Raw genomic sequence first — 13,849 nt, forward strand, 5'->3', positions numbered from 1 at the left:
CCTAAAGTGTGCTGGCTTGAGCCATTGATACAAGGCAGGATGGATCCATGCTTTCATGTTGTTAATGCCAAATTCTGACATTGCCAACTAAATGTTTCAGCAGAAAGTAATTTTGTGAAATGTAGATTAAGGTGTCCTGTTCTGAGCTGATAGGAGCAGCACATAATAAGATCTCCTTTTGCTGTAACCCATCTGCTTCTAGATTGGACATGTTATGTGTCGAGATACTCCTCTGCAGACCTTAGTTATAAAGAGCTGATATTTGAGTTTGCCTTTCAGATAAAACCAGTCTGGTCATTCTTCTCTGACCTCTGGCATCAACAAGACATTTCTGCTCAGGGAACTGCTGCTTACAGGATATTTTAGGACCATTCTCATTAAACAGTAGAGATGCTTTTTCCTGAAAATTCCAGCAGATCCACAGTTTCTGAAATGATCAGACCAGCCCACCTGGCACCAACAATGATGGCACAATCAATGTCACCTTTCTTCACCATTCTTCTCTGTTTAAACTTCAGCAGCAGGTCACCTAAATGTCTGTATGCCTAAATCTATTGAGTTGCTGCTATGCGGTTGGCTGATTGGGTATTTGCTTTAACAAGCAGTTCAAATTGTTTAATCAATAAAGTGTCCGGTGAGTGTAAATGAGCCTGGTTCATGCTACCTTTTCTATGGTATTAGTAAGGAGAAAAAGACGAGTTAGGGCAACATTTGTTGAGATTTAGGGGCCTGGTTTATAAAAGCTCTCCCAGGCTACACTTTTATCAATGAAGCTGGAATGAAATGGATTTCTTAAGTAATTTGCAATTTTTTGCAAATGTTTATAAGCCTAGGCCAGATCAATTCCAGGGCTGCTGGATCACCCAGCTTCACTTGATGAAAGTGTATCATCTCTAGCCTTGGATAACTTTAATAAATCAGGTCCATAATAACCAACTGATTCCCAACTCTCAAGCTGAAGAATAGGACAAAAAGAAAAAAACTGAGCTAAATGGGGGTGTGGATAAAAATCTTTAATTTTATAAAAGCGGTGACAATATTTATTTTCTTCTACTTTCATAGTAAAGGATTCTTGGCCAGGAACTGCACCAATTATACCCGTTTGCAGGAGTCTTATGTTGGTAGGTACGTTTTCAGCTTTGAAAATTGACGTATTTGTATTTGGTAAGGGATGTGGGCACCAGTAGTACACGATGAAAGATGTTTCCATCCACCGTGATCTGAGGTCTGTACGAGGCTACAGTAAAATGGTTATAGGGTACACAATATTACTGAAAAGAGTTGAGAAGGGAGGAACTACCACCATCTTGCATGTTGAGTTATAAATGATTTAATGATACATAACGTATCTACATATTAGACTGGACTACTGATCTGGAATTATTTGGCCACGCCCTTTATTAATCACTTATTTATTTAAAATTAAGATCAGTGAATAATACAAAACCAAAGCAAATGGGACACGAACCTAGATAAAACAACTCATTCTTCATGTCATCTTCCTTAGTAGATACTGCAGCCAATGACTTTAGACCATGACATGGGAAGGGGGTGGGGGAGCTTTCTTTCTTTTTAAATCTGTCTGTCTTTTTTCTCTCCTATAATAGGCTCCTATGAGCATTGAAAGGTAGGAGGACACCTGATGTTCATGCCAGCCAGTGAGGGAGAAGCCATCCATATTACACAACCATTCTGCAGGTAGGTCCGAAATAGATAGAAAAATGATGGAAAGCAGCAGCAAATGCAAACTTAGCATGTTGTTGTTCCTACAAGACTGGCATAATGTCATGATGGAGGGCATTTGTTCGCCGCTCATTCTCGTGATAAAACCCCAACCACCAGTACCAGCCATGCCACACTCTCTATGTACTAGCCAGGTACCTAAAGAAGATATGATTTCAACAGTCATTTGTCACAGTATTGCTCAAAGTCAGAACATGCTATGTCAAAAAGCTAATGCCAATTTCCCATCATTTCATCTCTCTGCTTTCCTCTCTGCCTTATAATCCTTTAGTCCAGAGGTCAGCAAACTTTTTTGGCCACTAGGCCATTTCAGGGGTAGGTGGACACACTAGGCCAGACTCTCTCTTGAGTCGTGCCCTAATTGCTCCGCACCCCACAAGAGCCTCATGTGGCTCTGGTAGTTTGTTCCGGCTCCTCCGCAGATTGCCGGCCAGGATTAGGCCGAGCTCTGCCTGTAACACCTACCTATCCTACAATCTAACTTTTAGCTCTGCCAGGGTAATAAAACAAAGCTGGGATGCAAAGACCTGGCATAGGATTTACTATACCCATAATACATTTTGGACACTGCATAGTGCATGTCAAACACACTCTATAGATGGGAATGTGCACTGCACTGGGCCAGATTCTCTCTGCTCACAGCAGTGAATGAGGATCCTCAGACAATTCTCTGACCTGGTCCATCTGTTCTCCATTGCCGTTTGGTATGAATGCAGTAGAGATCACCTGACAGCTACTGTCCAATTTTATACACGGTTTCCGAGCTTCTACGTGTGCATCACAGTGCCAGATTACAGCTCTGTAGTCATTTTTATGCTTTTTTTGACTATAGGGTTTTGTTTTTTGAAAGCTGAAGTTGCAGCCGGGCAGTTGGAAGGCAGCAATGCTCCTTGCCAAAACTAATGGTGTGCTAAAAAAAAAAAAAAAAAAAAAAAAAATAATCAATACAGCTTGGCTGCATTAATGGAAATGGCAATGGTTGCATTGCACCATTTGGCACTGCAGGTCTATGAGCTATGGGGGTTTAAGAAAAGACTTGTAAAATTTACAATTTGAAAATTTTTTCTTCCCTTGTATGCGTCAATCTTTTATGGATTGCCATGAAGTGCTCAATATGGGTGACACCAAGGTCTATTTCGTCCTATTTAGCTCTCACGGGGTTGATATGTCACTTAAAATCATTATATTTTTGCCCCCATTGTGTTAGACATCTGCCAAAGCTGCGTGTACAAAGGAGGTGTTTTATAATATCATATAGGTCATGTCATTGTAAGCTTTTCCTTTTGTTCTATATATCAACTTCGGCTCTTGAGCCTTGCAAATGAACACGTTGTATTTTTGTTGCACGCGTATTAATTTAATCTGCGCGGCCCTCGCTGTACAAGTCGAACTGCATAAACGGCGCCTGGTCCTGTTTGTGTTGCTATGCAACAGAAAATTACGGAGACCTGTAAAAATGTTGCGAGTTTATGGTAAAGCTTGGCCTGTTTTGTAGGTTAGCCGATGCATAAAATCTAGAGATGACGGATTTGATATTAAACTACACTGACGGGTGTTTTCACTGGGATTTGGGACATGACTTCCTCGATGGCTGCAACAGAGAGCTATAACACGTATCGCTATGTGCACTCCGGAGAATTTACATTCAATTAAAAAAAAATGTTATATTGTTGGTTCAAAAAAATTAAATTCAAATTCAAAAAAGACCCAAAATAAAAGCTGGAATCTGGCCTTTTATTTTTATTCTTCGTAGAGATTGTCCTAGGGGGCTTTTGTTTGACTGGTTTAAGGATAAGGCCCTTTGCAGACTTGCAGTTGAAAACAGAACAGTTAGCTGCTCCAAAGAGAATTGCAAACTGCAGTTTGCATGCGTTTCTTTGCTTTTGTGATGCAGTTCTTCCTTCAGAGCGGTGTTTCTTATCCAGGGTACCTCCAGAGGTTTCTAGGGGTTTCTTGAACAATTTGTGCCCCTCAGGTCAGTTACCACTGACACCAATGATCTTTCTGGCTATCTGTAAGGGTGACATTTTTCCCAATGGCCAGCAATGTAAAAAGGAATTCCCATAGTAAATATAGTAGGGGCCTTTCCAAAGATCTGAAAGTTATTGTAAAGGTTCCCCAACAAGTTGCGATAAGGGTCTGCATGCCCAAACACAATGGGCCTGATTTAAAAAACCTCTCCAGGGCTGGATTTACAACTTTATCAGTGAAGCTGGGCGATCCAACAAATCTGGAATGGATTTCTTAAAAGTCATTTGCTATTTGTTAGCAAGTGTTTTCAATCCTGGACCAGATCCATTCCTGGTTTGCTTTATCACCCAGCTTCACTGATAAAGTGTATCCTCTCCAGCTTTGAAGAGGTTTAATAAATCAGGCCCTATATGTCTCTTTCAGAACCTGTCCCACACAGTTGAATGGGAGAGGTTGAGCAGCACTATTGTACCCCCGGCTTGATAGCTCGCAGTTCACCAAGTAAAGGTACAAAGAGGTAAAGCTGGCAAACCCGCCCAGTATTTGTGGTGCTCCGAGGAATAAAGTTGGGGGGGGGCGTGACTTCAATGAATTTTTATTCCTAATATTACATCCCAGGTAGTGCCATTTACTACATGTCTCTGCTTCAGGAAGATTGGGAGGGGTGACTATGAAAGCAGAATTAGGATTTTTTTTTTTCTGGGAGTGGGACCAGAGGGAATTTAAGAAGCATCCGGCTATAACCTACAACAACCAGTAACCATATATAGGATATGTATAAGATTATATATATATATATATATATATATATATATATATATATATATATTATGTGACCACAGAAATATCACGTGGCATCTAATTAGAACAAGACAACAAATGCTATAGAACACACAAAACGATTCAGATACTTCAGCTCAGCACATGCTAATGAGGTTCAGGTCCTTCCTTCAGTCACCATGTTAGCTAATCAAGGACATCTCAAGTCATTATAATTATTAAACAGGATTTATATAGTGCCAACATATTACGCAGCTCTGTACATTAAATAGGGGTTGCAAATGACAGACAGATACAGACAGTGACACAGGAGCCATCTATTAATAAGTATTACTCGTCTGATTGGTCAGTAGTGATATTTGGGAAATGCATTTAACATACCAATTGATCTTTTTTGTTTTTCTAGAAAAGCCTTATGGCCAAATCTGTGATTGTGTCACCGGATGCTGGCTGAGATATTGTACAAAGGAGGAGGAAAGAATTTGTATTAAGCAGTACGTATTATGAACAAAATGTAATGTGAAATGTCAGACCCAAAATATTTTATTTGTGTTATACTGGAGGAAGGGTTAGATCTTCTGTTAGGTTTTATTGCTGTGTTGCATAATTTACTCTTCCTTTCTTTCTGTCTGATACTGCGTTCCAGAGAAATTGCCTAGATCTTATATTCCTTGCAGAGTCTGGAATATAAGGGCAATCTATGGAAGGGAACTCATAGCAATGACCTTGTTGTCACCGGGACGGGAAGTTGAAATTTAACTTTGGGGTATCAAACAAATACTCTTGCAGCCACCTCCAGCATTGCAATGCTTGTACATGTAGGCAGAGATGAAGAAATAAGATTTTTACATTCTTCTATGCTCTAGAATGGGGAGTATTGGAGCAAGGAAAAAGGTATTACATTTTATTACTTATTTACCCCTCTACTTAACAAATATTTAACTCTTGGAGGAGGTGGGGGCAGGTGATCTTGAGTGAGGTTTTGTTGGAAGTCTTCACAGAAAGACAGCAGCAAAAATCCAACAGAAGATTTAAAAGTTTAAGCTAGAAATAAACAACCATTCACCCTATAAGGGAAAAGCTTCATTATGTGACTGATAATGATACATTCACTGTAAAAGTACTAACGTGCTTCAGGTGAAATATTTTTTATTGAATTCAGTTTACAAAGCACCTTATTGCACTAGGTTAGCTTCCATTATTGGCCAAAGTTGTGATCGGTAACGTGTTTTCTTCTATTGGATTATAGAACAGGAAATTGTGTGTTTGAAAATACAACCCCCACCCAAGCACACTATACAGTCCTCTCTAGCCTCACAAACCACCTTTGTATGTGTAACTTGTCACCACATATCCCAAGCCATCTAAGCTCTGCCATTTCTTGACTGGTTTCCAAATGATATAAAGTTTTTTCTTTACTTTTTACATTCACTCAGCGCTTTTCACAGAGATATAAGTTCTTTACAGAGAAATTGTTTCAGTATTGTGTAACATTGGTTCAAGGTATTGGATCGTACGCATTTTGATGGCACATGTTTAACACCAAACACTTTTATGGCACTCTGTGTAATTCAAAACACAGTGATCTAAATGTGTGACTGGCAAAAATACTTCTTCAAAGCAGGTCAAGAGCAAGCAAAGCCAATTGAGACTGGACTAAGTCCACAGAGCATCTCAGAAAACTTGTATGAAAAGTTTTCTTTCTAAAATAAGGTTTACATTTCTTGTAACACTCAAACTGATGAAATAAAAAAACTTTGATATCACTAACATTTAAAGTGCTGCTGTCATCCGTATGTACGGAGGAGGCAAACATTGTGTGGGATGAAGCCAAATTCAGCCGGTCACCTGGCTAGGAAGGAATATTGAACCATGTTTATTACAACCCTCAAAACATTTGCTTCCGCTGTGTACGGGTGACGTGACCACTTTAATGCAAGCTGCTGGTATATATTAACTTTTTGAAAGCAGATATTATGCTACATAACGCGTATCTCTAAATTAATGGATAAAAAAAACATTATTCGGCAGAATTTCACAGACAAAAGAAAGTGCTTTATGAAGTCGTTGTGACGCCCCACTACGTTATATACCGTTATCTCTTCCCAGGAGAAGTTATAGAACAGGAAAGTATATTTGTAGAACATTCTGAGCTATACAAATAGAAAATAAAAAAATTGCAATACTGTCACGATGGTTACAAAAATGTTCTAACTCCAAAAACAACAACCAAAAAAGAAAAACAAAAAAAAAAAACAAAAACATAAAGCTTCCTTCGTACTCCGTGTAAATCTATCCACATTGTGTATAAATACATTTTGTGTTTTCTTAAAAAAATCTCTATCTACACATTTTCCCCTCTACATATATACCTTCTATACCTCTCCCAAACATTACAACACTATACAACCAGTCAGTATGTGTGCCTGTCTCTCAATGTAGTAGGTACTGTTTATACATATAATTTGTGTTTTTTTTTTTAATGTTTGATGTTGTTTTTTAAATGCCACAGACATTAAGATGTTCACACATCTGAATGGGAAGCAAAGTCCAGTTTTACATCATGTAATTGTCCATTGTTTCTCTTCTTGTGTGTCCGGTATGTGGTATGATCTAGCATCATTCAGTCCATCAAGATCCTACATACACTGGGAACAGCCGCATTTGATTGGCTTCTCTACGTCTTCCACAAAAGAGGATCCATCGCTGCACTCGAACGTGTACTTCCTGCGCTTCATACGTAACCCCGTGCAACAGCCTTGGTTGTGGCAGGAGCCCCGACACTCCACCCAGGACACCACGCGTGTGGTTTGGCAAATGGCATATCCCCGCTGCACCTGGTAGTAATCGCGGACAGGCTCCCCTCTACACTCTGACTCTGTGCCAAGAGAAAATGAGTGAAATGGTAAGTGTTGATCTTGTTTATGTTTTCTTTATTAAGACCATAATCATTTCTGAGTAATGAATGTATAATTAAAGCTAATCTGTCACCGAAACATAATAATTCATCAAATACTCATTGTAAATTAAATGCCTCATGTTTATCTGTTCTGGCAGCTGCAGAGTTCCAAGTAAGTTAGAAAGGGAAAGAAAAACCATCACATAAAATTGTTCATAAGATTTACTAGTTTTCTTGGGAACAAAGCAGAGGATCAATCATTTTATTACAGACAAAACATGTCCCTTCTGCAATAGAGAACCTCCTCAGTTTTTTAGGTTTAGTTCTGCTTAAAGTATGCTAAAGCAACATGTAATGTAAAAGAGGGGTGAGGCACAGTGTGCATCTGGATCAGAGGATGTTCATTTATCAGTAAAACCCCCATTCTGGGTACAGGATCATGATAAAAGGTTGCTGCTCTTTTGAGTCCTATGTGGCAGAAAATAATAGGAGCTGCTGGAGCTCTTTTTTATTATAAAAGAATCTTGGCAACCTGTCAGCCTTCTAATGTAAATAACCAGCAGAAGATTCTAAGCTCTGATAAAAAGTTTTTTTTGTTGTAGTTATCTTTGAAAATAAATAACTTCACAATAGAAGCAGCTATAGAGGCGAGGCATGACATGATTTTGTAGCTTGTTATGTAAAAGTTTGTCCATGATGTGGGTCCAGGTGCACTTTGTTACTCCTTTTTTATTTACTCTGTTTTATTTTTTTTTGTGCTCTTTTGAAAACCTGCAGTGAAAGCTGTAAAATGAACACCAGTTGTAACCAATGAGTAGTAAGTATGCCATGGACACCACTAAGGGATCTCTCAGCATTGATTCGTGAAGCTTGTAGTAGGGTACATTTGTCACCCCACCAATCTGAGCTTTGCAATCAGAGCAAGCAATTTTACAAGCTTTAAGTGCTGTCATACGAACTCCTTCCTAAAACAACACTACAGAAGAAAAATGTGCTGACCACCAGCATAGATGTATGGAAGGGGGGCAGTATTTTTCCACAAATACAGCATTGTAGGTATAACTTAGCCAGGGTGAAGCTGTTGTGGCCTGCAATGCATGTAGAACCAGTGACCGCTGTTGTGTATGGTTTGTTCTTATAAAAGACATAACAGTCAGAACAGAACCTTTATCTACTGCAGAGAGAGATGTATGTGCAAGGCAATTCACACTCTTCTTACCCTGATCACAGACGTCTCCTACGTAGCCACTGTCACATTCACAGTAGGCTTCACCCACATCAGAGATCTGGCATCGGCCATGCTGGCACTGAAGATTCCTGCAGGGATTATAGAGTTCTGCTTGCTGGTTACATAGGGCACCTTTGTAGCCTTCCTGGCACACACAGCTGTAAGTCAGAGCATCCAGGGCCATACAAGTTCCATGTACACACCTATCATGAAAAACGATGATATTACAAAGTGCGTATAATGCAATCCTTGTTCATTAAAACGTTTAGAAAGAGAAGGGACATGGGAAGTGTCACAAACAATTTTAGGGTGCCCTAGATAATGTTTTTTTTTTTTTTTTTTTTTTTTTTAATGTATCAGATTTGACAAGATGGTAAAACTAAACACTGACATTTTTATTTTGTGTTTATAAAGTGCAGGATTTAACTACAGGAAAAAGAGGCATGAGATGGAAAAGGGAAATATTCAGTACAGGTAAGATTATTGTGTAGTAGTTTGATAACGCAGCACACTCACTTATGTCCTATGCAAGCATTACTGATCTGCTGGTCACAGTGGGGGCCCATCCAGCCTGTCTCACAATGGCACACGGGACCATTAGCAGTGTTGGGTTGACAAATACCATGCAGGCAAAAGAGTTTTTTGCATGGTTCACACCCTGGAACGACGCCTGGTTTCATCTGGGTCTTCGTGAAGTCCTGGAGCTCATTATTAATATATAGGTTGCGGATGCAGCCATGAAAGCTGGTGCCATTGAGAATCTGCCATAGTCTGAAAGCAGCGGAGTTGACATCTACCGGCATTCCTAAATATTAAAAAAAATGTAAAGTATAGAAGTAAGCAACAACCATTATTGCATGGATATTTATTACATATTTAGTACATATTGGGTCCTAACTTTGGCCAGCAGAATTGCTATCCTATACTTGTCCTTTTGTATCTTATGTTCCTGATGTGACACATGGAAAAACCCATTCATTATTATCTGTATCACTACAGCAAATGTATATTACTTTGTTCCTGTCATTGAGGGGTCAGAAGGGTCTTTTTATGAAAGTCTGAATCCCTTACCACACTTTCAAACATGATGATCGCTGAAAATACACCAAAGCTGCTATTTCTTATATAAAGCCATATATGTATTTATTTCCAATGCACTTTATGCACCAATATCAATGGAGGGGAGAGGTTTGTCAAGACTATTTATAACGTGATTATTAATCCGGTCTCAGCTCACAGTTTTGTAATGTAAATGAGAATGGGAAATAGATACTAGAGGCAACACTTTCTCCGTATGTAAATCCGCTACCCTGAAATGCTTTATATGACACGAAAAACAAGAAAATCCCAGTCCTGGGGGGAAGGGATTTTTAAAATGTTTTTTGTCTAATGAAACTTTATGCCTTCTCTCCGCATTGCAAGCGCAATATAGCTCCCTGGATTAATTTTATTAAATAATTACTAAATAATAACACATTCAATAGATTTCAGTTCATGCTTGGGCAATATGTGGGCAACAGCTGAGCAGTTCTAGCAGGCTCTGTTAGTCTCTGGCTGTCATAATGTGAATTTGGAGTTGCACGAACAAAATTTTTTTTACCAGTCGGTCTTATAGTAGCGTAGTGCAATTGTGGTATATTTCCCTTTTTGTAAAACTTACCTCCTACATACAGCGGAGTTTCACTATTGAGGGTATAATGTTTCCCAAAATTGTCCATAGTCATGGGTGCCCCACCATCAATAGACAGATTAACCATCTGGTCAAACGTAACTAGTTCTACAGTGTGGAACTGGCCATCGTTGATCGTCTCTGAACTGAATAAAAGAAGACATGGAATAAACATCCTCATTATACTTCTATTCAAGCAGTAATGACTCTCTGGGGGATTTGAAGAATGGCCTGCTAATTCCAAAATTAAGCAGCTACTGTGTGGGCATATGGCACAGCGTTCCATCTGCTGATGACCCAGCCTTACAAACACCCCACCAAACAATAGTGTCCGCCTCAGATCACACAGACAGGCAGATGTAATATTATGGCGAATCTCATTCTTACTAATTTACCGGCATTCTCTAAATGCATACAGACATTATTCATGGAGCTCCAACAGATACAGGAGACAGAATATGAGATTTTGGGGGAATAATATTAACTCCTTTGTGGATCTGAAAATGATCAGTGTTTTTTCTGCTGGTAACCAACTGTCACCTCCCTGCTAGAACAGAACAAATTGTAGGTGTAAGGTGTCCTCTCTAATCCCTATGACAAAAAGACAAATTACACATGAAATGTTCACAGCCTGAACAGATCAGGTAACGATATTATTAGGTGATGCCATGCAAACTGCAGAGAATTCATACTTTGGTTCAGGGGATCTTCCAAATGTGTAAGAAGTTTCAGCTCCCATTCTCTGAATCCGGGGCTTTATAACTAATTCCAAGGCAGTAACACTCTGTTTACTAGCACAGATATGAATCGGCTTCAACAATCATAAATTAAGGACTGAGAGAATGGCCGCTTCTGTCTGTGGAGTGACATTTGTGTCATTTGTATTGACAGATTTCTTGTAAGCTACTTGTATCCTAAAAATTAAAAAAAAAATCCCTTACCTGTAGATGGCAGAGCTGGGGAAGCTGCCAGGGTCATAGCTCACTCTAACATGGCCTTGATATAATTCTACTGCCATGTGGTCACGGTCTCCATTGTACAGCAGAATTCCATTGTCTTCATCTGTAGATACCTGTGCCATGCAAAAACATTAATATATATCACAATGTATAGACTATTCTGAGGTGTAGATTTACAAGCCAAGGTATATACCACAGCCAATAATAGTCATTTATTGGATTTCAGTTCTTTTAACAATGGAGTATCACATCTAACCTTTACCTAGGAAGGTCTGTAATCAAATGCTGTCTGTCTAGGAACCCCCATTTCGGTGTTATATGAATGTTTTTTCCAAGAACCAGCTCACTGCTTTCATCGGGGATGAGGGCATATGAAAGGAGTAACTGAGACAGGACACTATGTGCAGCACCCTGCCAACCTCTCCTACCAGCCAACGGGAAGATCAGATCAGCGATAGTGGGTGGAGTCAGCAAGGTGCTGTACATACAATCACAAATGTTGCCTACAGCAGCTAATCAGATCTTATTTTTGTATTGTACTTCAAAATGTGACCACTAAGTTCATTGTTTTGGAATAAACTTTTTTTTTAAAATCTGAAATCTATTTTGTTTTTCTTTCTAGGACATTTCAACTTTCCACCTTTCTTCTATAAGCTTTATCAGAAGGTAAGAGGATTTGTGTCAATGGGATTTTAGCCCAGAATAGTCTCGTAAACAAGTAATGCTGCTATAGCTTATATAGAGAATTGGGGATTCAAATCGTTTTAACATTTTAGCTTCCCACACACCTAATGAGGCTTCTTCAGAAGTGAATTTAAGTGCACCAGCATTTTTGAGATTAGCAAAACAGCCCATCCCTAAATTTTTTAATATGAAAGTTTTAGGGAATTTTAAAAGGTAATAGCTGGAAGACTTGATTATGGCTTTAATCCTCCCACACTCAAAACTAAATAATGTTTTGTCTGAAGCCCCAAAGTTTCTGGAATGATATGTGCAGTTCATGTCTATATGTTAGGGTGGTGCATTTAAAGTTATACTTGCTGGATTGTTATAGCAAGTTACGATAAGTGCATTGAGAGATGGAGAGGATCATAAAACAAAATTCCAGTAAATGAAAAATTGAAATAGATTTTTCTCTACAGTTTTTGTGTTGTGCCATGGTAACAGTAAATAAAATATGGAGGCACACATGACTTAAGCGAGCCTCAGGCTTTGTACAAGTGTTGCTGGACCCAGCATTGAGCATGATACATCCTTTAAGTGACATTAATTTCATGTGCTTCAAAGTCGAATGAAAAAGAATTGTCAGAATTGATATAATGAGGGCTGCCATGCTGATTGTTTTCTCTTTCTTTAAGGCACACCTGCTGTCAGTTTGACAGCTAAGGTCAGAATTTGTGTAGCGGGGCTGCAGTCAGCAGCTCTTTCAGAACTGATCACTGTAACAGGTTTCAAGTCCATAGTTAACCTCATCTGTCATGAGTAGCTAATTACAATGACTGATTTTATATTGCTGAAGTAGAGGCAAAATGTCCACACGATAGTGTGCTTTTGTTGTTTTTTTTTTCTTTGCAGCATAAGTGGGGAAAAATAAGAGGAATAAAGAAAATATTTTTATTCATACAAGAACCTTCATTTTTAGTGTAATAATAATAGTAGTAATAATAATAGTGACATATCGCAGTACTACTTTAGTATTTTATAGGAATAGTAGTAGTTTTAAGAGTATCACTCATCAAACTGTCACTGCATGCTTTTTTTTTAAGATATAACACATAGAATGTTGATGTTTGAAAGGCAGCAAATTAAAGCTTTGCTGGCCCCATTCCCCAGTAAAAAAAGGATTTTATTGAATAAACCTGTAACCGAAATGTAACAGTTTCTCTGGAGCTAATTAATTGATAATGAATTGCTTTGTATAACACAGAAAGCGTAGACTATTACTAGGCCTTAGACCCGAGCTCTTACCTGTATCCCTCTGCGCACTGACACGAGTAGCCGTTCACCTCATCCACGCACTTAGCATTGTTTTGGCAGCGGTGGTCCTGGCAGTCGTCATGGTTGAGGCTGCAGTTTTCCCCTCCATAGCCTGGTGCACATTCACATCTAAAAGACAAGTCATGGAGGTCACTGAAAGTCAGAAGTTTTTGGAAGACACTGCAAAAAGCTATGATGATTTGCACAGGGCTGAGATCAATAGCATTTACGATACTTTATTGTGAATAAGAATGTTTAATATAAAACGTATTGTTTTTGGATACTACATGCTCTTTATTAAATAGGCCAGATTGTGTTACAAAGCCGCATCCCAAATTGCATAACTTCTTTAACTTAAACTAATACATGTGTCATGTCTTAGTCACGTTTTTAGCTCATAGTCAACAGATGGGCTGCATTATTCAGGTAAAAAAAAAAAAGAGATTCCTCCACGGGCATAGAAAAGACTAATCCAATATATACAGACTGACACACTATCCAACTTATAAAACCTGTAGAGAGAACTATGTAATCAGGGACATCAACATTCCCTTTTAATATCTTCCTCTCCAAACTCTTTAGGTAAAATATATTAAATGATATTTTAAGACCTTGCCATCCTT

At 38.8% G+C, this 13,849-nt stretch overlaps 1 protein-coding gene across 1 annotated transcript in view; it reads right to left on the reverse strand.

Moving 5' to 3' along the window:
• Positions 1-5,796: 5,796 nt before the first annotated feature.
• SLIT1 (slit guidance ligand 1) overlaps positions 5,797-13,849 on the reverse strand; it is a gene marked incomplete in the record, with an annotated part of 198,620 nt that continues 190,567 nt past the window's right edge. Inside the window, 7 exon segments of the mRNA XM_072424825.1 lie at positions 5,797-7,372; positions 8,613-8,824; positions 9,138-9,426; positions 10,282-10,436; positions 11,232-11,362; positions 11,589-11,727; positions 13,218-13,355. Of these exon segments, the coding sequence (XP_072280926.1) occupies positions 7,134-7,372; positions 8,613-8,824; positions 9,138-9,426; positions 10,282-10,436; positions 11,232-11,362; positions 11,589-11,727; positions 13,218-13,355 (1,303 nt within the window).

Source organism: Pyxicephalus adspersus, chromosome 10, assembly GCF_032062135.1.
Source record: "Pyxicephalus adspersus chromosome 10, UCB_Pads_2.0, whole genome shotgun sequence".
Taxonomy (NCBI): Eukaryota; Metazoa; Chordata; class Amphibia; order Anura; family Pyxicephalidae; genus Pyxicephalus; species Pyxicephalus adspersus.